At 44.4% G+C, this 24,581-nt stretch overlaps 1 protein-coding gene across 3 annotated transcripts in view; it reads right to left on the reverse strand.

The window, feature by feature from the left end:
- RBPMS2 (RNA binding protein, mRNA processing factor 2) overlaps nt 1-12,229 on the reverse strand; it is a 57,033-nt gene extending 44,804 nt beyond the window's left edge. For all 3 annotated transcript variants that reach the window (XM_074234393.1, XM_074234392.1, XM_074234391.1), the window contains exon 1: nt 12,113-12,229. In XM_074234393.1, the coding sequence (XP_074090494.1) occupies nt 12,113-12,217 (105 nt within the window). In that variant the 5' untranslated portion in view covers nt 12,218-12,229. The remainder of the gene's footprint in view (nt 1-12,112) is intronic.
- Between the last annotated feature and the right edge of the window lie 12,352 nt (nt 12,230-24,581).

A 24,581-nucleotide genomic window follows, 5' to 3' on the forward strand; every position in this document is an offset into this window, starting at 1 on the left:
TAACAAGGGGAAGGAACAGAGATGTTCAGCAATCCTGTTTTCAGCCCTAACTAGCTGCCCCATAGGCAGCAACTAAGATTGAAGATATCTTCTCTGGTTTGAGGAAAACCAATCCCAGAAGAGAAGAAAAAAAAGTTAAGTAGCTTGATATTTATTTCTCTTCTCCCTTTCCCTACTAATTTTATGCCTACACAAACTAGTAAGTGCAAGACAAAAGTTCATAATACCATCATCTTAAAAATAGTAAATTACTTTCTATTTTTGAATGAAATTTCACATCCATTACCTCATTTGATCCTGCTGATAGCTTTAAGAGGTAAAGACAGCAGAGATTATCCCCATTTCATAGATCAATAAACTGTTGATCAGGGTAGCTAGATGGCTCAGTTGATAGCATATTGGATCTAGTCAGTAATGTGACCTCAGACACCTACTATGTGTGACGCTGGGCAAATCGCTTCACCTGCCTTAAAATTCTCTGGAGAAGGAAATGGTAAACCACTGTGCCAAGATTTGCCAAGAAACTCTCATAGACAATATGGTCATGGAAGAGTTAGACAAAACTGAATGATGGAATACCAAAAAACTAGTGATCAGAAAAATTAAGGGAAGAACCTAATACCATTACAGAATAATTTGAGCCAAGTTTAATACTGATCTCACAGTATCATGATGAAGGCTTGTACCAAACAAGGGTGAGTATTGCAGGGGTTCCTGAATTGAGGTTTGTGAACTTCCTTAAAATAGTCTGAAAATTGTGTTTCAATATAATTGGTTTCCTATGTATTTTTTCCTGCATTTAGAAACATTTTCTGATAAGAGAGCCACAGGTTTCACCAGTATGCTAACAAGATCTTTGGCACCAAAAAAGGTTTAGGGTTTCTCTCCTCCAGATGCATGGGACTGAGATGTTCCCAGCATGCACAAACCTACCCTTGCATTCAGAGATCAAAAAAGGCCTGGGTGCACTGGCAACCCTCCCATATCTACTCCTATAGAGCAATTCAGTCCCTTTAAGTCACCAAAAAATAATATCCAATCTTGAGCTTTCTTCAAAATTATCTCCTGCCATAAAGCAACATGGCAGAGTAGAAAGAATACTGATTTTGGAATTAAAGAACCTGGTTCCTATTTTGGTCATTTATGATCCTTCAAGAAGGAACCTATAGGGCGGCTGGGTGGTGCAGTGAATAGAGCACAGGCCCTGGAGTCAGGAGTACCTGAGTTCAAATTCGGCCTCAGACACTTAAGAATTACCTAATTACCTAGGGTCAGGAGAGGCTAGAGAAGGGAAGAGAACATGCCTGGTTCCTAAGATATGTAGCCAAGAGCTAAAGTCAGGAAAAGGCTTGCTGTGGAATTGGTGGCTTCCCCCCTTCACCTCAACCCCCCCCCCCAGTTTGAGGGTGGGGATCTTTTCTGTGTCATTACTCAACTAAAAGCAGCAAACATGTCAGCCAAGCCCAGAAGCTGAAAAAGCCAGAGCCCTTGGACAGGGAAGAATGGTTGGAGTAGCTAATTTCATTTAGCTAAATTTAGCAATTAGGCAACTAGGATGGGGAAGAAGGGTCAAACTCCTGGGAAAATGGCTCCAATAGACTTCAATCAAGCATTTCTCTCTCACTCTCTCTCTCTCTAACACACACACACACACACACACACACACACACACCCCTCCTCCACATTGGGATGGGGTTGATTTAGAATCACCTATCCTGCATTGATAGTTTCGGAAAGTGAAGCTTCTCAATTTAGTTAGGCTTGAATGACATCTTCGCTAGTCTTGGGGAAGAGCAGCAGATGGCCCAAAAGGTGGTTCCTAGTTCTGCATCCCATCCTTGGAAGACCCTGGAAATACAGCCTTGTGCCAGAGTCACATGCTTTCTTTGTATAATGGGGGCAAGAATGGAAGGGTATTTCTAACTCTTCTGGAGGCACAATTTATCCCTGATACAGTTTTCAAACTCCTCTTACATGTCAATTCCCCAGGGGAACAAGGAGTCAATGATAGGATTGAATCTCTGAAGCAAGGATCCAGGACCAAATCGGAGAAAGGCTGTGCTTTTCCATCAGGGATTCCAGCAAATCAATTTAGAAAGTAGTAGCTCATGACCAGCAATCAGTTCATCCTCAGTGTCAGTTTATTTTCTCAAAGGCAGGTGATTTGAGCTGGGCTTTCACCCTGCCTATCCAGTTTCTCTACAAAATGACTCTTCTGGAGAAACTAAAGACTCGAAACTTGGTCATGAGTGCACTAGAGCTGCTAAGACAGGGACAAAGTGATAGGCTTAGGCCTTTTTAGAGCTAGAAGCAAACTTTAATTTTATATATGGGGAAAAAAGGAGGTCAAGAGAGGTTAAGGAATGTGTACAAGGTCACATTGCAAGTTGTTGACAGAGCTGTGCCATAAACTTAATTGTCTCCTAACTACTAGACCAGGGTTCTTTTTTTCATTACACCAGAGCTTTCCCTGCACTTCTTATTCTTATCTGCTTGATAACTATGCAAAATAGTGACATTGTGGTATAACACCAAGAGCTCGGGACAGGCAGACAGGATGAGCTCAAATCCTGATTGCAATATCACCTCCTTTAGACCTATAGTCATGATAATGAGTTCGAAAGTACTACAAAGATACAACTTTCTTTACTTGAGTGTAACTTCCTGGGACTCCCCCACCACAATCCTAGCCCAAATTCTTTGATATCTATGTGGTTGGGAGGGTGGAACAACACTGGGGCCAACATAACTATCTGCCCTTGAAAAACAATGGGCAAGAGAACACAGTATCATGATGGAGCCCATAGGAGCTGAGGAAACTCGAGGTCAGAACAATTCATTCATTCATTCACAAAGCAAATCAAGATAAAGAGCCTTTGGTCTAGGCTACCACTGCCTTCTCTCCTTCAGAACCCTTAAGACACAAGTCTGCTAGCCACCTTGCCTCCATCCTCAGCATGAGATAAAAGTATTCCACCAAAAACAAAAAAAATTTTTTTAAATAAATAAATAAAAAATTTCACTAGTTTCAAATGAATACTTTAAGTCCTTCTTCGCCCCAGACTACATGAAGCCAGGATCTCTCTCTGTAACATCCCCCAGGTAGTCCCAACATCTCTGCTAACCTAAGTCCAGAGGCAGCTACTACAGCAGGGAGGTCAGCCTCCAAGTCAAGGAAACCTCACTTAGAATGCTACACTAACATACTAGCTGTGTCTCCTCCATACTTCAAATAACTTTGAAGTCTTTAAGTGACACAGATTGTATCAACCTATCAAATTGATACAGGAAGTTTTCTCACATGGAGTTCTCTGTATCAAGGAGATAAAATCCAATTCCTACCTAATCACCTCTTACCTTCTAGAATACCAGCCTCCTCCTTCATTCTCTCCTGGGGAGGAAGCTCACTGTTTTACTCCACCTGAGCTATGTCAAATGAATAAATGAATGAATGAATGAATGAATGAATGAATAGATCTAGCCTCCTACTCTTGGATTATATAAATTTTAACAAATAGTCAACAAGAGTTTAAGTGGTTACTTTGTTCAAGGCACCACACTAAGCTATAGGAATGGCAAATACATGGTCTGTTCTTAAAGAGCTCACATTGTAATGAATACAAGATGGAAAACTTGCCCACATGCTATCTATGAATATGGACACGATATGGACAGAGAGAAGGCATGGATGGTAAGGGAGGACATCTGAAAAGGCCTCTTATAGAAAGAAGGATTGGAACCAAGTCTTGGAGGGGAGGAAGAAGAAAATCCTCGGTATGATCAACAAGCAGGGAAACGACATTAAGTTGGGGGACAGAACAACAGCAAAGAAATCAGTGTTATATATCAAAGGTCATTTAGAGGGATGTATATAATAAGCAACTCAAAATGTAGGTAGGGGCAAGGTTGGAAAGAGTTTTAAGAGCCAAACAGAGGTTTTTATATTTTATCCTAAAGGTAATAGCCCCTGGGATTTATTAGTCCAGAATGAGATTTCCCAATCAGAATATGCATTTTAGCACCTTATTAATTTTGGCTACACTAAGATTTATACTTTTCAAAGTACTTTTACATCCACTTTCATTTGAGAGTCAAAACAGTTCCTAGAAAGAAAGTACAGTTCTTTTTTACTAAGGAAGGATATGGCCCAGTAACACATAGATTTGTGGCAAGGCTAACCCCCCGCCCCAGCACAGTTGCCTTCCTTAGTTTGTCCCCCCAGACAAGCCAAGGAAGGTACCTGCCTTGAGACACACCCTAGAGCTTTGAAGAGGCTGTACCAGTCTCTGAGAAATGAATTCATACCATCTGTCTCACTCTGGCCCAAATTTATTAAGTCAAACCATGAAGTGTGTTCACACATGTCCAAGAGTTCTTCCTCAAAAGTCCAAATTGAGGGGCGGCTAGGTGGCACAGTTAATAGAGCACCAGCCCTGGAGTCAGGAGTACCTGAGTTCAAATCTGGCCTCAGACACTTAATAATTACCTAGCTGTGTGGCCTTGGACAAGCCACTTAACCCCACTGCCTTGCAAAAACCTAACCCCCCCCCCAAAAAAAAGTCCAAATTGAGAAGAGTATTACTAGGAATGAGAAGATATAGCCACAGCTAAGCTAGTTGTGGTATTTGGCCAAGAAGAGAGGAGAAAAAAGGCTGCAGGCAAGGCAGAAGCCACCAGAGTCATCCCTGCTTGGTTTATATAAGTAGCTGGTTGAGGAAGATGCCTTCAGCTAGGGGGCTTGAAGTATGGAAGCTATTGCCTCTTGTTTTATCCACTCAGAGGGATTCCAGAGTCCTGGAACATTGAGGAAGACGATAAATATACAGGCAGAGTCCTTCCGCTAAGCCAGACCTCAGAACCAAAGCAAATGCATTTTAGTGAACTCTTGAAATATTCCACCTGGACACCAACCAGCATTTCCTCAGACAACATATTCAAATATTTATTGAATTAGGATACAAAGAAGTAGGAGACACAGTCACTGCTGCTGCTGCTGCACCTGCCCTCACATCTCTGGCAAAGGGTGCTTCGAGTTGGGAAGATATAATAGCCCCAAGGTAACACAATGTGTTTGGTGGGATTCTCAAAGAGCCAGGGCAGTAGTACTCCATTAAATAACTATAGGTCCACACTTCCTATCACAATTAACCTGAATGTGTCATATAATCTCATGTAACTGACCCAAAAGCCAAAGTGATCAGTTTTCAACTGTAAGATACCTAAGAGGTCACCTGGTCCTGATTTTTCTTTTTACAAATTAGGAAACTGAGTTCAAGATTAGCATGACTTGCCCAAGATCAAAGAGCTACTACCAAGTAGTATAGCCAGGGCTCAAAGTCAGGTAGCCGACTCCAAATCCAATCAATGCTTAATCCAATCAGTGTTCCAGCTCAGAGAAAGCAAGAACAGTTGAGAATCAATATTCTTCCCTCTGGGAGAAAAGTGAAGACCACTCTTCATCTCTGACATATAGCTAATACTGACCCTGACCCATCCCAATTTCTTCACCCAAATCCAAGCAAATAATCCCTAAGGTCCCTTGGCTATCAGATTCCTCCCCTAAGGTGCCTTCTTATAGGTATAAGACATACTGCTTCAAAGACATACAACCACTCCCTGCAGAGCTACAACATGCTTCCAAACATCCAAGATCAGAGGGATCAGCTTCTAAGTTTCCCTTTCCTTCTCACCAGCCCCTGCAAGAATAAATGTTAAAATCAGCAGATGGTCAAACCATGGGCTCTCACTGCTTTTTTATCCCCATAATAAACTCAACCCTATCCTTCTCCAGTTCCCTATTTCTACCTGGTTATTTGGGACCCTGCTCTATCATGATGCAGTGGAAAAATATATTGAGGCCAAGGATCTGATATGCCAGCCACCCACCAGTTATGTGACCTTAAGCAAGTCACTTCACCTCTGGGTCTCAATTTTCTTATCTGTAAAATAAGGGAATTGGGTTAGATGACCCTTCATGATCTTAGAACTTTTCTCCAGTGCCTTCCATCTGATGATTTCTGAAGGCTAGCCTTCTGCAGATGCCACATCTCTTGGGGAAACTCTTCAAGCCTAGCAACTCCTCACACCCAGGCCCAGAGGACCAGGAGGAAGACTCAATATTCCTTGCCATCAGCTACCACTTTGTAATCCTTCCTTTTGGTCATCATTACTCCATTTTCCCCCTTTCAAATTTATTTCATCCTATTGCCATAATGATCTATAGACCTCTAGGTCACTCTTCCCTTATCTGTAGAAGGTTAAGTGTCTGATTCATGATCATCTCCCTCCAAGCTTTCAAACACTCTGGCTTCCCTTCAACTCTTCCACATTTCTAACATGCACAGGAATGACTGTGCCCCAGGGGCTACAATTCTGAGCTCTCTTTTTCCCACTGCACCACTGCCTTCCCTAATATTCTACTACATAGGAGTGGGATCAAAGGCCACCAAATCAAACTCTCAACACTCCTGTGACAGGAGGGGGAAGCTAGATCACTCAGTGAATAGAGTGCTGGGCCTGGAGTCAGGAACATCCAAATTCAAATTCCATCTCAAGACATTTACTAGCTATGTTACTCTGGGCAAGTCACTTAAAACCTTAATCCACTGGATAAGGAAATGGCAAACTACTCCAGTATCCTGGCCAAGAAAATCCTATGGTGGTACTGTCAAGACTATGGTCCACGGGGTCACTGTGCAACAACAAAATGTGCCAGACACTGAAACAGTAGGAATAATAAGAAAGGCAAATGATGATCCCCACTGCCAAGGTACTCAGTTTAATGCAAGGACAACATTCAGACAAAAATGGACAAACAAGGCAGATACAGGATGAATTGGGGGTAGTCTCAAAGGTTAAGACATTATGATTACATAGGCCTAGGAGCCAGAGCCAGCTTCAGTTGAGATTTAAAGGAAGCCAGGAGGGAGAGATTTCCAGGAGGGTGGCAGTCAATGAAAATGCTCAAGCATCATGAAAGGGAGCATCTTGTTCTAGCAACAGCAAAGAGGCTCACATGTCCTTAGATCAGTCTGTGAGGAGTGAGGTGCATGCCCAGAAAAGTAGGACTTGTATGAATAAAAAAAAAAAAACCCACTCAAGAAATGAAAGGGAGGGATATAAGAGACAGACTGGCAATATACAGAAGGAACCAGAGCCAGGCATTGGCATACTGTGGAAGATTTACAAAAGAACCTTGAAAAGAGTCACAGAGTAAGAAGGAATGGCAATTCATCATAGTCATAGGATTTAGAGCTAGAAGGAGTCATACAATCCAAACCCCTGCAAGTGAAGAAATTGAAACCCAAGGTAGTTGTTGTTTTTCAGTTATGTCTGAAACTTTATGACCCCATCTGGGGTTTTCTTGGCAACGATAGACGACTGGTTTGCCATGTTCTTCTCCAGCTCATTTTACAAATGAAGAAACTGAGGCTATTGGGGTTAAGTCACTTGCCCAGGGTCATACAGTTAAGTCATACAGGTCAAATTTGAATCCAGGCTTCCTGACTAAACTTAGTATTATTAACTAACCTAAACTGTCTTGGTATTAGTATGGAAATAGTTTTGTCTTCATAGTACTCAATCTACTGCACCACCTGCAGCCCTAAAAGCCCAAGGCTACAGGTATACTAAGTAACAGTTAGGAATCCAACAGATCTTCATAACTCTAAATCTAGGGCTCTTTCCACTAGAAGACAATAATAACTGCCACTTAGACAGCTATTAAAGCTTTAAACTGTTCTAAAGATTTTTGGAACACCCTCTATGGTGCTTTCAAATTTGCCACACCAGACCTGTGAGATAGGTACTTCAGTCATCATTATCCCCATTTTACAGATGGGATTAGTTCCTTTCATAGTTTAAGAGGCTTGACTGCCCTTCTCACAGTTAGGATATCTGTACCTAGGCCTTCCTATACCCATGTCCACAACTCTACTCACAGGACCCCCACTGCCTGTGGTTATTTGTAAGCACCACAGGTAGATTCTTGAGTTCTGAAAGGTTCACACAGCTAGAAAGAACAAGATGAGAACTTGGTCTTCTACAAGACCAAGTCCAGCAGTTCTCAAACTTTCTGGCCTCAGGACCACCCTTATTTATTAGAAATCTCTCCAAAGGGCTTTTATTTATCTGGGTTTTATCTATTGATATTTTCTATACTATAAACTGTCTTAGTATTATGAAAATAGTTTTGTCCTCACAGACCCACTGAAGTCTTAGGGACTCCACATAAGGGTCCCCAGACCACATTCTGAGAGCCAGTGCCTTAGTCTTTTTTCCCCTCCCCCACCCTTTAGTCTCTCAGATCCTGCCTCTTGTAAGTCTGGGTTGGAGAGTCACTCCATCATATTGCCCGGAGGTGGGAGGGAAGAGGAGGGCCCTGAACGTGCCAGACCTCATTTCCTAGAACTCTAGCTTCAATGTCAGGGACAAGGAAATCCTTACAACATTTAACTAATAAACACCAATGCAATGTGCTTTACTTTAAACCAGGAGATTCACAACCATTTATCTGTTTTGGACCCTTGGCAGTCTGCTGAAGTCTATGGACCCCTTTTGAGAATCATGCCTTTAAATGTTTAAGTATGTAAAGTCCTCAATTATATTTAATAGTTATCAAAACTTTTTTTTAAGTTCATGGACTCCACGTTAAAACCCTTGCTTTAAACAAATCAGACGTTATGTATCCATACGTGTTTTTTTTTTTAGAACTAGTTTGGTTTTTTTTTAGAACTCCTTTAGGAGACTGTGTCCAAACTACTTTGGAGGGGGGGGAATTTCTTATGTTCTTTTATTATATAGTTATGTCTTGTTTAAGGGCTCTGGCAGCATTCCCCTGCATGGTAATACATTTTATTCAGCAGACATTGAGGTTTGCAAAAATTAAATCCATTCTCACATGACAACTTTTTGAACATTCTTTTTTTTTTTAGTTTTTTTTTTTGCAATGCAGTGGGGTTAAGTAACTTGCCCAAGGCCACACAGCTAGGTAATTATTAAGTATCTAAGGCCGGATTTGAACCCAGGTACTCCTGACGCCAGGGCCGGTGCTCTATCCACTGTGCCACCTAACTGTCCCTAAATTTTTGAACATTCTCAATGGCAACAACACAAGGATGGCATAATTCACTGGCAACCACACTTATCTTCCTAATGATAATTGGCTTTTTTGGTATAGAATACAAGTTTGTCACATTACTCACGGTGACATCTAGGATCTTTAGTGTCTCGATTAACATAAAGCAGCAAAGTTTAACAGAAGGAATTCTGGGTTGGGGGCCAAAAAAGACTGGAGTTATTCTGATTATGCCACAAACTATGAGACTTTGGTCAAGTCATTTCCTCTCTGACCTCCACTTCCTCATTTATAAAATAAGAGTGGGACCAGATGATGGATAAGATCCTCTCATCTCTTGGATTCTTTGAAATCCTTGAAGAGCTGGTATGATCTAGATCCAGAGACCTGAGTTTTCAGTGTCTGTCAGTGACAGCTCTCAGTCAGTTTTTATTAGTGAGTTCAGTTTCCCCTCTCCCAGAATACTAATCATGTGTTAAGACTACTAATGCCATTCATTCCCACCATCATCCTTGATCCCAAGTCATTATGAGAGCCTCCAATCTCCACTATACACAGCTAGAATGGTTGTATTCCTAAGGCACAGCCCAGATCATGTCATTCTTCTTGTTAAGTCTATAGAGGAGGCAGCTAGGTGGTACAGTAGATGGAGCACAGGCCCTTGGAAGCAGGAGGACCTGAGTTCAAATCTCACCTCAGACATTCATAATTACCTAGCTGTGGACCTTGGGAAAGTCACTTAAACTCACTGCCTTAAATAAAAAATTTTTTAAAAATATTTAAAAAAAAAGTCTATGGGGGCAGCTAGGTGGCGCAGTGAATAGAGCACTGGCCTTGGAATCAGGAGTACCTGGGTTCAAATTTGACCTCAGACACTTAAAAATTACCTAGCTGTGTGGCCTTGGGCAAGCCAATTAACCCCACTGCCTTGAAAAAAATCTAAAAAAAAAAGTCTATGGATAATCTCCCTATGGCTTAAACAATGAAGCTCAAACTCCTCAATCTGACATTCAAAACCATCCATGCTGTGGCTTCAGTCTAACTTCAAGATTCTCTTCTTTCCTACCCCCTATTCTCCTTCATACATACAATAACTTATATAGAATTTTAATCATCTCCTTTGAGCTGCACAACTAACAGGCTCTATAAGCATTATTCCCATTTTACAGATGGGGAAACAGAGGCTCCAAGCGGTCATAATCACATTCTCAGGATAACTTTGCAGGAGTCTCTCCTCTTTCCCCTACTTTCCTTTTCAAAATGTTCTATATACTTTATTTCATCTGAGCCTCACAATTTGGAGGTAGGTTCTACAAGTGTTATCCCTATATTCTAGATGAAGAAGTTGAGATTCTAAGAGGTCAGATGTTTTACCTAGAAACACACCAATATGTTGGGAGTTAGGAACCTCCAAATCAGAAAGTATAATTTCTCACTTTTCTGCCTATCACCTAATAACCCAGCTATGGAAGCCTATACTGTTCACTTCTTCTGACATCTCCACCTTTAAGGCCACTTCTTCCACAAAACATTTATTCTCAAATGGAAGCAACCTGCATTTGCATTCAGGCTAGTATTACAGCCTGACTTTAATTCCTCTCTACAAAACTAGGTAAGGTCTTACTCCTTTTTGGAGACCCGTGATCGTTAAGCCATAGCAGGCACCTAAGCAGTAGCTGAGATGGGACCAGCCAGGGTGCTACGGAGCTTCTGGATCCTACAAATCTACTTGCTGAGATGTTTATTCTCTAGGAAAGGTTTGCTCAGACTGGAATAATCTTGAGGGTGCCACAAACTGGCTTGGTGACCTCAAGAAGGTCACTTTACCTAATCTCTCTCTAAAATCATCTAACCTCACACCGACAAAGTGTTGCAATTCAAGACTTAGCTCGGCCCTGGTCCTTTCTTTAAAGGTCCCTTGTGGAGCTCGGTATCCTTCCTTCCAATACTTTCCAAAGAAGCCAAAAAGACCCTGGGGATACGATTGTCCCCTCAACCTCTAGGGTCATGGGGATCGGGAAGGCAGCCGTAGACTTGGGCAAGAGGCAGGAAACGGTAAAAGGCTAAGCTGGTCACACCGTACTCTGTAAGCTTAGGTGCCCTCATCACCTTGGCCTCCATCTCCCCACCTCGGGCAAGGTGAAGGTGATGCATCCCCGCCCCACCCTCGGATCTGGATACCTAGAAGGCGCCGACAGTCGGCTCGAGGGGGGAGGAGGAGGGAGGCCGATCTGACAGCTCGCAGGAGTGGGCGCCCTGGCCCGGCCCTCGGCCCTGCGGGGTGGGCCCTGGGCCGCCATACTGCGCCGGGCCCGCCGCACGACGCCCTCCCGGGGGAGGCTGGGGGGGATCAGGGGGCGCCGGCCACAGCCCCGCGGCCCCTTCTATCCCTCCATCCGGAGCGGGTCTTGCGGTCGTCCAGGAGGCCGAGAGGAAGGGAGTCCGGGGTGGATAAGGAGCGCGCCGGGCTGTGGACGCCGCGGACGGAAGGGGCCTCTCCCCCCGGGTGACACAGCAGGAGCCCGGGGGTGACCGGCCTTGGGCGGCTGGGGCGCCCCCGCTCTTGCGGGCTTGTGTGGCCCCGGCCCGGCCCGGCCCCGGCCCCGGCCCCGGCCCCGGCCCCGGCCCCGGCCCCGCTCTCACTCCCAGCCCCAGCACGCGGCCGGCGGCGAGGCCCCGCCCCCTCCCCTCCCCGGGCCCCCGCAGCCCCCAGGCAGGCCGGCCCCCGAGGGAAAGCGACTCCTTCAAGGTCACGGGGGAGGTCGGGGCGCCGGGGCAGCGGGGCGGGAGATCCGGCCGGGCGGCTCCTTCCCGCGGCCCGAGGCAGCCCCGGCGGGGGGGACGGAGGCGCGGCCCCACCTGCGGAGCGCCGCGGCCCTCGGGGAGGCCGGCCCGGCCCGGCCCGGCGGCTCCGCACCCCTTCCCGCGGGGGGCGGCCCCGTTCCGTGTTCCCCCCGGGGAAGCCCACCCCGCGGCCCGAGGGAAGGGGCCGCCGGGCCGGGCCCCGCGCCCTCGGGCCGCCGCCTCCTCACTCACCTCCTCCTCCAGGCTGCCGCCGGGGCCGGGGCCGGGGCCGGGGCCGGGGCCGGGGCCGGGGCCGCCGCCGGGGCCGTGCTCGCTGTCCGACTTGAGGCTGCTCATGGTGCGGGCGGGCGGGGAGGGGCGGGCGCGGGGCCCCGGGCGGTGGGGGAGGGGGCGGGCCGTGGCCCGTGCGCTCCGGGGCGTACAGGGTGGTGAGAGGGGCCACCGCCGCCTTGGCCCGGGGTCACATCAAGTTTGGCCGGCGCTGGCGGGCGGAGCAGGAGCAGGAGCGCGGGCGCGGGGCGGCGCCGGGACCCGAGCGGAGCCGGAGCGGCCGCCGCCTGCGCCTTTTCACAGCGGCCGGCGATTGCGCCGGCGGCGGCCGCGGCCGGGGGGCGGGGGCCGGGGGGCGGGGGCCGGGAACCGGCCGCAGCTGGGGCCGCGCCGGCTCCTCCCCCCGCCCGCCCTGCATCACGGTCTCCCGGGGAACCCGCAGCCAATCCGCGCCCGCGGACCCAAACTTCTCCCCGGGCCCGGACGAGCCGGCGGCGGCCGCGGGGTCCGCGCTCGCGCTGCCTCCCTCGCCCTCGTCCTCTCCCCTCTTGCACGAAAACTTTTACAGCTTCGATAAACTTTCTTAAAGGGGCAGCGCGCCGCCGAGGGGCCCCGCGGCGCCCGCCCCCTCGGCCGCCCGGGCAGAGGGCAGGAAGGCCGGGGCGGCGCGTGGGCACGCGGCCGGCGGGCCGAGCCCCTCCCGGGAGATGAGGAGCGTGCTCCCGGCCGGCCTCCTCCCCCCGACTCATTTCTTCCTGATTTATTTAAATAAGTCGCTGAAAGTAGAAGGTTGGGCGGCTAAAGGTCTCGGGGGTTGTGGGGAGAGGACGGGCGGGGGGCGGCACCTCCACCTGTCGCCCCCAGGCGGCCCGAGACCTCCGCTCCCCGGAGGCCTTGGGGGCCGCGGCCGGGCGCTCCGGCCCGCGCTGCCCAGGCTCGCGCCGCGTCCCGCGTCCCGCGTCCCGCGGCGCCCGGCTCGGGGCTGCTTCCCCAACGCTTCCAGACATCGTGCGGTAAGTCGGGCGCCTTTTTAGGCAACTTTTTAAGTAAACCGGAGAGGCCCGAATCTGCGGGTGAATATTCCCGAAAGGGTTAAAAAGAACCCGGCCCTCTCCGGCGGCGCCCCGCCCCGCGGCCCGCACTCGGCCCCGGCGGGAGCCCCGGGGGGCGGGGAGGCGCCTCTCATTCATTAACCGGCCCTCGCCCTCCCCGCCCCCTCCCACACACTTTCCCCCCTTCCTTCTAATGTAAACAGGGACCTGATTTGTTTGGGTTTTTTTCAAACAAAAGTCGCAGCTCTTCCCGGGCTCCGCTTCCCCTCCCCTCCCGCCTGGCCCGCGCCCAGCCTGAGCCGGGAGCCCTTTCCTCTAGAGTCCGGTGACCGCGTCTGGGCGGCCTCCCGGACTGAGAACCGGGCTGCGGCCATCCTGCTGCCAAGGGTCCAGCCCGGGCCCCTGACCCCCACACACACCGTCCGTGCTCTGGCTGCTCCAAAGGCATCTCCCCAAAACGATGCTTCTGCTTTGGCATGCGCCTTCCCAAGGATTCAACGGCACCCTTCTTTCTACAGAGTCAAGGACGCAGTCAGCTTGGTGCCCGAGGTCTCTCCGACTTGTGCTTTCTCTTACGTCTCATCATTCCTCGTCCAGACCTTCCCTCAAGTCATTCCATTTCCTACCTTCCGACTTTTACCCGTGTGTTCTGTCCTTCAAATCCTATGACTCCCTCAAAGCTTAATTAAAATCTCATTTTCTCCATAAAATGTTCCCTAAGCACTCCAGTTTTCCCTGTTCTACTGTGTACTATTATGGAATTTAATAAGATTTGTCCTTCATTGACATCGCTAATAAGTACCTGAGGCTAGATCCAAACTCCTGTCTTTCTGACTCCCAAGAGCGGTGCTCTATCCACTGACCCTGAAGTCTAGAGGACACAGTAGCTGTGTGACCTTGGACAGGTCACTTAACCCTGATTGCCTTGAATCCAGGGCCACCTCAGTCATCCTGATCCATATCTGGACCCAGATGGCTCTGGAGGAGAAAATGAGTCTGGTGACTTAGCACTGCCCCCCCTCATTCAAATCCATCTCATTCGCTTTTCATGGCATCCGCCCCTCAGATATCATGGTCTTCTTCGAGAATGAAGGACAATCATCAACTATGGAATTTGTAATTCATACAACAATATGGTGATTGAAAGAAGAGGAAGTTTAGAGTTGGAAGGGAACTTGAGTTGTCTAGTCCAATTCCCTGCTTCTACAATAACAAAACTAATATTGGCTAAAATCATTGTAGATACAGGACTAGAACCTAGTTCTCCCAGCTGCCAGCTCTGGGCACTTTCCGCTTTGACACTGTTGTCATTCAGTCATTTCCAGTCATGTCTGACTCTTCCTGACCCCATTTGGGGTTTTCTTGGCAAAGATACTGGAGATACTAATTCCTTTTTCCAGCTCATTTTACAGATGAGGAAACTCATATTACAGATAAGGCCAACAGAGCTAAGTGACTTACCTAGGATCATACAACTCAGATCTTCCTGACTCCCAAGTCCTATACCCTATCCACTTCACCAACATCTCTCCTCACACTGTGACATACTAATTGTTATATCAGGTTTCATGGAATCAAGGATAATGTTTTAAGCATCCATATATCTCTTACCTTCCCTATAATACCCACCATAGTCCTAGAAATATTCATCCTTGGATGACCTCATAATCTCAATTTCCTTCTTCGTGATTTTATCATGATTTTATCAATAAACTTGAATATGCTGCCTGAGAACTAGTCACAGTTGAAAAAGGCACATCACCTGTAGAGACTGGACTTAACCATGATAAAATCTTTAACTGTGAAGACATGGCCATGATAATGCTCATCTTTCACCTTTCACTGAAGTTCACAAAGAGCTGTCTCTGTAAGGACCCATGAAATAGGTAATACAAACATTATTATCCCCATTTTACAGATTCAGGAAAGTAAGGCAGCTTGCCCTGTATCACACAGTCAGTCAACAAGCATTAATTAGACACCTTACAATAAACCAGACAGTGTTCGGATGATAGGAATGCAAAGAAAAAAAAAAACAACCTTGATCAGCTGAACATTTTATAGGGGAAGACAGTACCTATTTATATGGTATTTATAAAGTAATTTCAGAGGATGTAATTAGCCCCTGGTGATTTTGGGAAAAGTCTCATGTACTTTATCTGAATTTTGAGGAAAGCTTGGGATTCTAAGGGAGGGCAAGTGAGGAAGGAGGCTTTCTCCCCATTTATAGCCTGTACAAAACCTCAGAGACAGAAAACAGATTATCTTGCCTAAGTTTGGCTGAATTTGTAGCCTACATAAAGGAAAATAGTGTGTGGGACTTCTGAAGGACTATAAACGCCAAACCAAGACAGTATTATTTTACCCTCAATGCAGTAGGGAGCCCCTAGAACTCTTTGGGCATAGGAGTGACCATGGCAGATCTGTCCTTTAGAAATATTACTTTGAGGGCTGCTAGGTGGTGCAGTGGATAGAGCACCGGTCCTGGAGTCAGGAGGACCTGAGTTCAAATCCGACCTCAGACACTTAACATTTACCTAGCTGTGTGGCCTTGGGCAAGCCACTTATCCCCATTTGCCTTGCAAAAACCTAAAAAGAAAAAAAAAGAAATATTACTTTGGCAGCTGTGTAGATGACAGATTGATTGATCTCCCTGCCTCAAGTCTATCCTTTTACCAATTAGTTTATTCTAATAGTTCAAGTGAGAGGTGATATAGACCTAATCTAGTGGGATGACCAAGTAAATAGAGATTATTTCCAATCAGTAGAAGCAAAAATGACAAACCTTGGTAACTAACTGGGGGGGGGGGGTTGAGTAAAAGTGAGGAGTTGAGAATAACCCCACCATTATAGAGTTGCAAGACTAGAAGAATAATGATGCCTTCAATAGAAATAGGGAACATTCTGTTCCACAATATAACAGAGAAATGAAGAAGGATTCTGCCCAGCTTCTGATAGAAAAGTAATGGTCTCAAGATACAGAATGAGACATACATTTTTGGATGAGGCCAATGTAGACATTTATTTTTTTATTTTGCTTGACTATACATAGGGATTTTTCCCAATTAAGAGGGAAATGAGAGGAAAAGAAAATAAATGTTTATTAATTAAAAAAACATAAAAATTTTAAAATGAAAAAGACCAAAGAAACCACTCAGTGTTTTAGCATCCTCACCTCTTTGAGGGTGGAAGGCTATAGCTGACCATTTCATCCTAATGCAAATCCAGTATCATGAGGAAAATTTAGGCAAAAGAAAGCCCAGGGACAACAAAACTAAGAGGGGAAACTGTGACTGAGAAGGAAAGACTCAAAGTAAGCAAGAGAACCAGGACTTTCTTCCAGTGTTCCCACGTCAGACTGCCTAACATTCTTTAAACTGAAGCTGTTTGAGCCCAGAGGGAGAGAAAGGGAAAATTTTTAGGGTTTGCCAACCCCTGACAATTCCTAAAGTTTTATTTTGACTTTTTTTATTCAGAAAGTCACACAAGTTCCTTTCCCAGAAAAAGCTATTTACCTAACCCCTTAGCAGAGGTCACCCCCATGCCTGGATCCTGGGAGAATGAACTCCCTCCACTAATCCCACAGGCTTTACCTTTTCTGAAGGAGTATCCCTACCAATGAAGGGAAGAGGGGTCAGCAATTAAAACAGGAAACTCATTTCTTATTTGAAAGGCTGGTGAAGGTCTTAAACTTCCTGAATTTAAAGGGAACCAATGTGAAATTTACCTTTCCATTAGAGAAGGAAGCAGGGAAATAATCTCCAAAAGAACATAGGATCATAAATTTAGACCTGAAAGGGACCTTGAAAGTCATTTCAGGGGTAGCTAGGTGGCACAGTGGATAGGGCACTGGCCCTGGAGTCAGGAGTACCTGAGTTCAAATCTGGTCTCAGACACTTAATAAAAACCTAGCTGTGTGGCCTTGGGCAAGCCACTTAACCCCATTTGCCTTGCAAAAAAAAAAAGTCATTTCAGTCAACCCCTTCATTTTACAGTTGAGGAAACTGAGGCCCAGCTGAGTTAAATGACTCACTCACCCATGGTCATAGAGATAGTAAGAAGATCCAGAATTTGAACTTGGGTCCTCTTGACTTGAAAAGCCCACTTCTTTCCACTAAACCAGACTACCTCTTTAACTCCATCTGAAGAGTGAGAGCCTGGGGTACTAGTCTAGGTTCTACATGGGTTCTGTGCCCCAAATTTGCTGTGTAACCAGGCATAAGTCACTTTTCTTGGGATTCCCAGGGTTAGGGATAAACTGTAAAAGGCTCTCTTAGCTCTTGATTGATGTTCCTAATGAAGGAACAAGTCAAGATGGCTAGATAAACTTCTGTACTGGGAAGGAAATTATATTTAATGACCTCAAAGATCTTTTATTGTGAGATGCCCTAACTTGTTGGTATTTCGGGTTTATTTGAGAAGACAGTACATTTTTGTGTAAATATTATATTATAGTCCTTTTCTTCTCCTCCTAAAGAAACTCCCTTTAAACTATATGCTCCTAGGGTGGCTAGGTGGCGCAGTAGATAGAGCACCGGCCCTGGAGTCAGGAGGACCTGAGTTCAAATCCCGCCTCAGACACTTCATAATTAACTAGCTGTGTGGCCTTGGACAAGCCATTTAGTCCCATTTGCCTTGAAAAAACCTAAACAAAACAAACTCTATGCTCCTTTCTGGGAGGGATCCACCATTTTTCATCCTTGTGTCTCCATCATGTAGCACAGTGACTTAAAGATAGTAGGCCCTCCTTAAATGTGTAGTAAATATTTAATTAACTGAAGAAAAAGTGGTTATATAATCATATGAGGTTTTTTTTTAGGTTTTTGCTAGGCAGTGGGGTTAAGTGGCTTGCTCAAGGCCACACAGCTAGGTAATTATGAAGTGTCTGAGGCGGGATTTGAACTCAGGTCCTCCTGACTCCAGGGCCGGTGCTCTATCCACTGCGCCACCTAGCCATCCCTTATAACCATATGATTAAAGTAATTATAGAAGTCTAAGTTATATAAAATTTAAAATTACAGGGGAAGCTAGGTGGCACAGTGAATTGAACACCTGCCCTGGAGTCAGGAGGACCTGAGTTCAAATATGGCCTCAGACACTTCATAATTGCCTAGCTGACAATTGACCTTGGGCAAGTCATTACCAAGCCATTACCTCAAATAAATAAAATTTAAAATAAATAAATAAAAATTATCTAGAGACCATTTGTGTAAGTGGCAGATTGAGGGGAAGGGTTAGTAGAAAGGAACCCAGGATGAACTTCAACAAGGGCACCATGTGGAATTATGAACGGACTTGAAGTCCAGAAGGTGTGGGTTGGAGTCTTCCCCTTGGTATCTCTTAACTATATGACTAAATTCATATAAAGTGGCCAAAGGTAAGACATTTTAACTTTCTGAGCCTCAATTTCCTCATCTGTAAAGTAATGTTATTACCTATCATACCTACCCTCATTAGGTTGTGTTGAGGTTCAAATGAGATAATATACAAATTATAAAGTCTTAGAGGAAAGAATGCTCAAGCAATATTATTCCCATATTTCAGATGAGGAAAATCACAACTTGCCTAAACTCAAGGGGCTAGTAAATAGGAGACTAGGGACTTGAACCCAGTTTCTCCAAACCTAGAATTTTTTTTCTGAGTGAAGGCTTTGAGGATTTCCTATAAGTAAAACTTTAGCTTATAGACTTTATGATATCAATCTTGGCTACTCAGAGGCCTTTGTTGCTTTCTACCTGTTTCTTAGCTATGTTCCAGACAACTGAAGTTGCCAGGTGACTGTACTTTGAATAGGTTATTGTGCTTCCCTCTTAGCTGTATATTGTAGTAGGCACTCAATAATATTGAATAAATACATGAATAAGCATTTCTCTATGTTTCATTTCCAGCTTGTGGAGATAGAAGCTGATAGGAGAAAGCTTTGTCTTTTAGTTTTATTCCTTGAGTCTCTTAGTTTTTCCATACCAGTGTTGGGTAGCAGCAATGAGTCAGAAGACCTGAATTCTATTCTCAGTTCTGCTATGAAGTGGCTGTGTGACTTGGGCAAAGCACTTTCCCTTTCTAACTGACCTCAGTTTACTTGTTTGAAAAATGAGAGTTAAACTAGATAATCTCCAAAGACCCTTTCAGTTCTCTAATAGCCCCCCCTTTTTTTTTGACTTCTTAATTTAGAGCCACTGTCTTATCAGTTCCTATGGTCACTGTGAAAAACAAAGTCCACTTTTGTCTGATCTTTTTTAAGTCTTATTCCCTTGTTAAAGCCAGATAGTACCCCCTACCCTACTCCAAGGACAGCATTTCTTTATCCTGAGTTGTAATAGTATCTTGATCTGGCATTTAGAGAAATATCTCTGAATGAGTCTCTTTCCTTCCTGGGCATATGGCAACTTGTTAGTTTGTAATTGAATTTTCCTTTTTTATTTCTCTCTCTCTCTCTCTCTCTCTCTCTCTCTCTCTCTCTCTCTGCGCATATATATATATAGAGATATAGATAGATAGATATAGATATATCCATATATCTATCTATATATCTATATCTATATCTTTCTCTCCTGTTCCCTAACTTCCATGTTTTTCTAATGGCTATTTTTTCCTAGTTAGTCTTAACTGTCACCTTCTTTCCAATTTCTGTATATGAGTGATTACTGGAGAGGGACCATTTCAATCCTGTAGCTACTTCCAGTATGGTTTGAGATTTCCTTGTGAGGGATGGTGAACTCTCTGCTTTAGGAGATCCAGCCATCAGCAATACTTTGATATCTGTCAGGCACAACCTAGTGCATAACCCCTTCCCTAAGTCCCTATAGCTACCCTTGCCCCTAATTCTTCTCACTGGCTATCTCATTCAGAGTGAAGCCTTTAAAAGCATCTTGTTTAAAGGGAACAGAAAAGTTGTAAACAAAGACTGAAAAGCTAATTAGCCTTTCAAGGGGGCAATCTATGATAGAAAAGCAAATGAAACAGACAAATCTTAGGGTCTGATCTGCAATTTATTCACTCCCAAACCTACAAAGCCATTCAAGTACCTTATCCTCCACTGCTTTTTTCTTTCTCCTACCCCTCTTTATCTCTCCTATGTGTATTCATCTCTCCCCTTACCCCCTTTCTTTTTCTTTTTTTTATCTTTTCTTTCCTATTCTCTCTTTGGTTTCTTCCTGATCTTGGTTATTATTTATCTATAACTTGGTTATTGTTTATTGTTAGCTTTATTGAATAAATTGCTCCCCTTCTGATTTTCAAAAATGGGCACATTATACATTTTATATTTCTTTTTTAAGAAATAACAAAAACCTACATGCTTTTGGAATGTAGCCTTTCACTTATTTTCCCATGGGTCTCTGACTCTTGACAGAAAACAAAGTTCCCCCACTTCAGTCTGTATTTTAAGCTTTAGCAACAATGAAATGGTACTTACTAAACCTCTACAGCTTTGAGCTCTTCCCAGTCAATCAAAGGTCATGGAAAATCCTGCCTCTTGCCTACTTTCCTCAGCTGCCTTCTCAGGCTCACAGGGCCTGCCTGGGATACTCCCCCAGTGTTGATCAACATCTCTAAGAAGGCCAGACATATTCCTGAATCATACCCTTAATGGCCCGTTATCTGGGCAATTTCTGAGAAAGAAAAGGGCTAAGAATAGGAGTGTCTGTCCTATCTTCCTTCTGGCCTTTTCTGAGTGGCAGAGAGAGAGGGCCAACCAGGACTCCTAGTTTCTCTTTCTGGAGGGCCCTCCCCCACCTCTTTCAGGGCCCTCCCCTCTCTTGGTAATCTTCTGTACTCGGGAGAAGAAAGGGATCAGATAAACTTATCTGACAACCTTGGGGGTTTGTTTTACAGTGATAAGGTTTCTTTTATGGGACATCTGTGATTTCATTGTCTTTGGGAACTCCTCAGAAACACCTTTACCAGAGCAGATTGGTGTTGAAATTTCACTTTCCTTAAATTAAAAAAATTTTTTTTTAAATTTATTTAAGGCAATGGATTGAGTGTTTTGCCCAAGGTCACACAGCTAGGCAATTGTTAAATGTTTGAGGTCAAATTGGAACTCAGGTCCTCCTGATTCCAGGGCGGGTGCTCCTCTATCCATTGCACCACCTAGCTGCCCCAAAATTTCACTTTTCTAAAGAGAGTTTCCTTAGATACTAAGAGTGAATTGCCCAGGATCACACAGCCAGAGGTGAGAGTTGAACCTAGATCTTTCTCTACCTACCATACCACAGCTGCCATACTAGATTTTACATATGTATACATATACATTCCTGTATATGTGGTATATTCCTGTGTTGTGGTATACAGACACACATAGAGATCATAAATATGTGCCTACATCTAGATATGAATAGATGCGTATCTAGATATACACATGTATAGACCTATATATCTGTATGTGTATATACAAACACATTTAAAGTTTAAAAAAACTTATATAATATATGTGCATATATTCAAAGTTTTTATGGCTTTGCCAGTTTTAGATAAAGGAATCCTCAGAAAATTCCATACTTGACCCAGGTTTAATTTTTTTTAATCATATTGGGTCTGGGTAGCTGCTGCTTGGTGACACAATAAGAGAGTGAATTACTCTAGACACAGCAGAAATTTTGAAAGTGGCAGGTTCAAGTAACCTAGTTAGCATGTAAATGTCTCTCAGTGAGTTATTAAGTACTTAAAGTTAAAAGTTGGCTTGAGGGGAGCATTCAAAGGAATGAAACTGAATAGTAAAGGTTTTTGGTATTTTTGTTTTTAGGTTTTTGCAAAGCAAATGGGGTTAAGTGGCCACCCCATGAATAGTAGAGTTTTAAGGACTATAGCAAGAAGAATCAAAACATTTTGTGGGGGCAGCTTGGTGGCACAGCAGATAGAGCACCGGCCCTGGAGTCAGGAGTCCCTGAGTTCAAATCTGGCCTTTGACACTTAATAATTACCTACCTGTATGGCCTTGGGCAAGCCACTTAACCCCATTGCCTTGCAAAAAAAAAACAACCCTAAAAAAAAATTTTGTGGTGTGAGGTTGTAGCTGGACCCCCTCAAATAACACCTCTTACTTTGCCTACCTAAGTCTAATAATGTTTGACCTTCACTTTTGAAGAAGACCATAACATCAGGGAGTTGATGCCATGACAAGCACATGAATTGGATTTGAGTGAGGGGTGTTGTGCTAAATCAGCAGTCTTATTTTCTCTTCAGAAGCCATCTGGGAGGGGCGGGCTAGGTGGTGCAGTGGATAGAGTACCGGTCCTGGAGTCAGGAGTACCTGGGTTCAAATGTGGCCTCAGACACTTGATAATTACCTAGCTGTGTGGCCTTGGGCAAACCACTTAACCCCATTGCCCAGCAAAAAACTTAAAAAAACAAACAAACCAGAAGCCATCTGGGTCCAGTGGCCAGATATGAATCAGGATGACTGGAGATGGCCCAGGATGTGAGGCAGTCAGGGTTAAGTGACTGGTCCGAGGTCACATAGCTAGTAAGAGTGAATCTGAGGCTAGATTCAAATTCCTGTCCTCCTGACTCTGAGGCATCACCTAACTGCCCCTCTACCTAAATAAGTTTTAGCTCTCATTTCGATAGCACATTCCTTACAATACCCTGGGAGACAGGCAGTATGCATATTATTTTCCCCACTGATTGATGAAGAAACTGAGGCTCATAGAGGTTGTTAAATGTCTTGCCTAAGGTCAGACAGGTGTTGGGTTAGGGGCTAGAACTCAAGTCTGCTCATTTTCAGCTCTTTTTACTATATAGTGCACTGCCTTTGAATAAAGTCAGATCTGTAGGACATTCTGCCAACTCTGAGAACTCATAGAACCTAAGAAGGGAAGGCCCTCCCCCACCCAAGATTCATTATCATAGTAAGCATTTATGTAGAGCCTTAAGGTCTTTTTAAAATGTTTTACAATTGGGGCAGCTAGGTGGTGCTAGGTGGTAGAGTCAGGGGTACCTGGGTTCAAATCTGGTCTCAGTCACTTAATAATTACCTAGCTGTGTGGCCTTGGGCAAGCCACTTAACCCTGTTTACCTTGCAAAAAAAAAGTATAAGTATAAATGTTTTATAATTATCTCATTTTTTTTCCTCACAAAGACCCTGAGAGGTAGGTGCTATTATTATTATTCCTCTTCCCCTCCACTTTTCAGGTGGGAAAACTAATTTAAGGTCACACAGGTAATGTCCAAGGCCAGATGTGAACTGGGATCTCCCTGATTTCCACCTTCTACATTGAATCCATTGTAACACTCCACTGCCTGTTGAGCTATTTGCCTGTTTCCTTTCACATAGGATTGAATATCCCCCATCCAAAGAACCTCCTATTCATAGTATTTCATTAACCTTAAGGAAACCATCTTTCTTCCAATCCCTCCCTGTCCCCAACTTTCACTTCACAAACTCACCCTCTCTAAAAAAAATAACAAAAAACCTATAGACATCCAAAAGCTGAAGGAGATTCCTTCCAAGAAATTGTTTTTTGCTTTATTTTGTTTTTGCTGCAGCTTGAGTCAAAGAAATATAGATATAGGTTTACTTCTTCCAATAAAGTCCTAAACTGATGTTGAATTATAAGTGGAAGTGACTGGGAAAGGATCACAGGAATAGGAGTGAGAAACTTTTAAATCATCTATTACAAGCTGCCCTGCCTCTCCCCCCTTTTTGGCAAATGAGTAAACTGAGGCCCAGAAAAGTTAAAATGAATTGCTCAGAGTCACAAGGCCTCAAGTAATGAACAGACTTGACAGTGGACAATGTATCTGTCAATCAAGGACTTACTTAGCTCAATTCAGAGAACCCCCATAATCAGAGAAGACTGATCATCAGGAGATCAATTTTTAAAAAAAAATTCATGAAGACAATTTGTTAATCACTTACTGTCTGTAAACCGGAAGGTAAGTCACTTAACTGTTTTCCTCAGTTTCTTCATCTGTAAGATGGCCTGGAGAAAGAAATGACAAACTACTTGATCTTTGCCGAAAAACCTCAAATAGGATCGCAAAAACTCAGAGTGACTGAAAACAAACAAAAAAATTTGTTTATCTGTCTTTGGGTAAGTATCTATTAATATTTTATACATAAATATACTGGGCTTGTAAAGTCAATCAAAAAACATGATTTGTCCTCAAGAAGCTTATATTCTATAGGAGGATACATTTTGTATATACATATAATGCAAAATAAATATATGCAAAAAATGTACAAAATAAAGGTAATTTTGAGATAGAAGCTCTGGCATATTTGGCAAATCAATTAAAGTTTCCTGTAAAAGGTAACTCTTGAACCTGATTTTTGGAGGAAACAGAGGCAGAGATAGGGAGGAAATGCATGGGAAACAAGCTGGACAAGGGAAGTCATGAGGAAGGACCAGCTAGAGGGCCAGTTGGACAGAAGCAAG

The sequence above is a fragment of the Macrotis lagotis genome, chromosome 4 (genome assembly GCF_037893015.1).
Source record: "Macrotis lagotis isolate mMagLag1 chromosome 4, bilby.v1.9.chrom.fasta, whole genome shotgun sequence".
NCBI classification, from domain to species: Eukaryota; Metazoa; Chordata; class Mammalia; order Peramelemorphia; family Peramelidae; genus Macrotis; species Macrotis lagotis.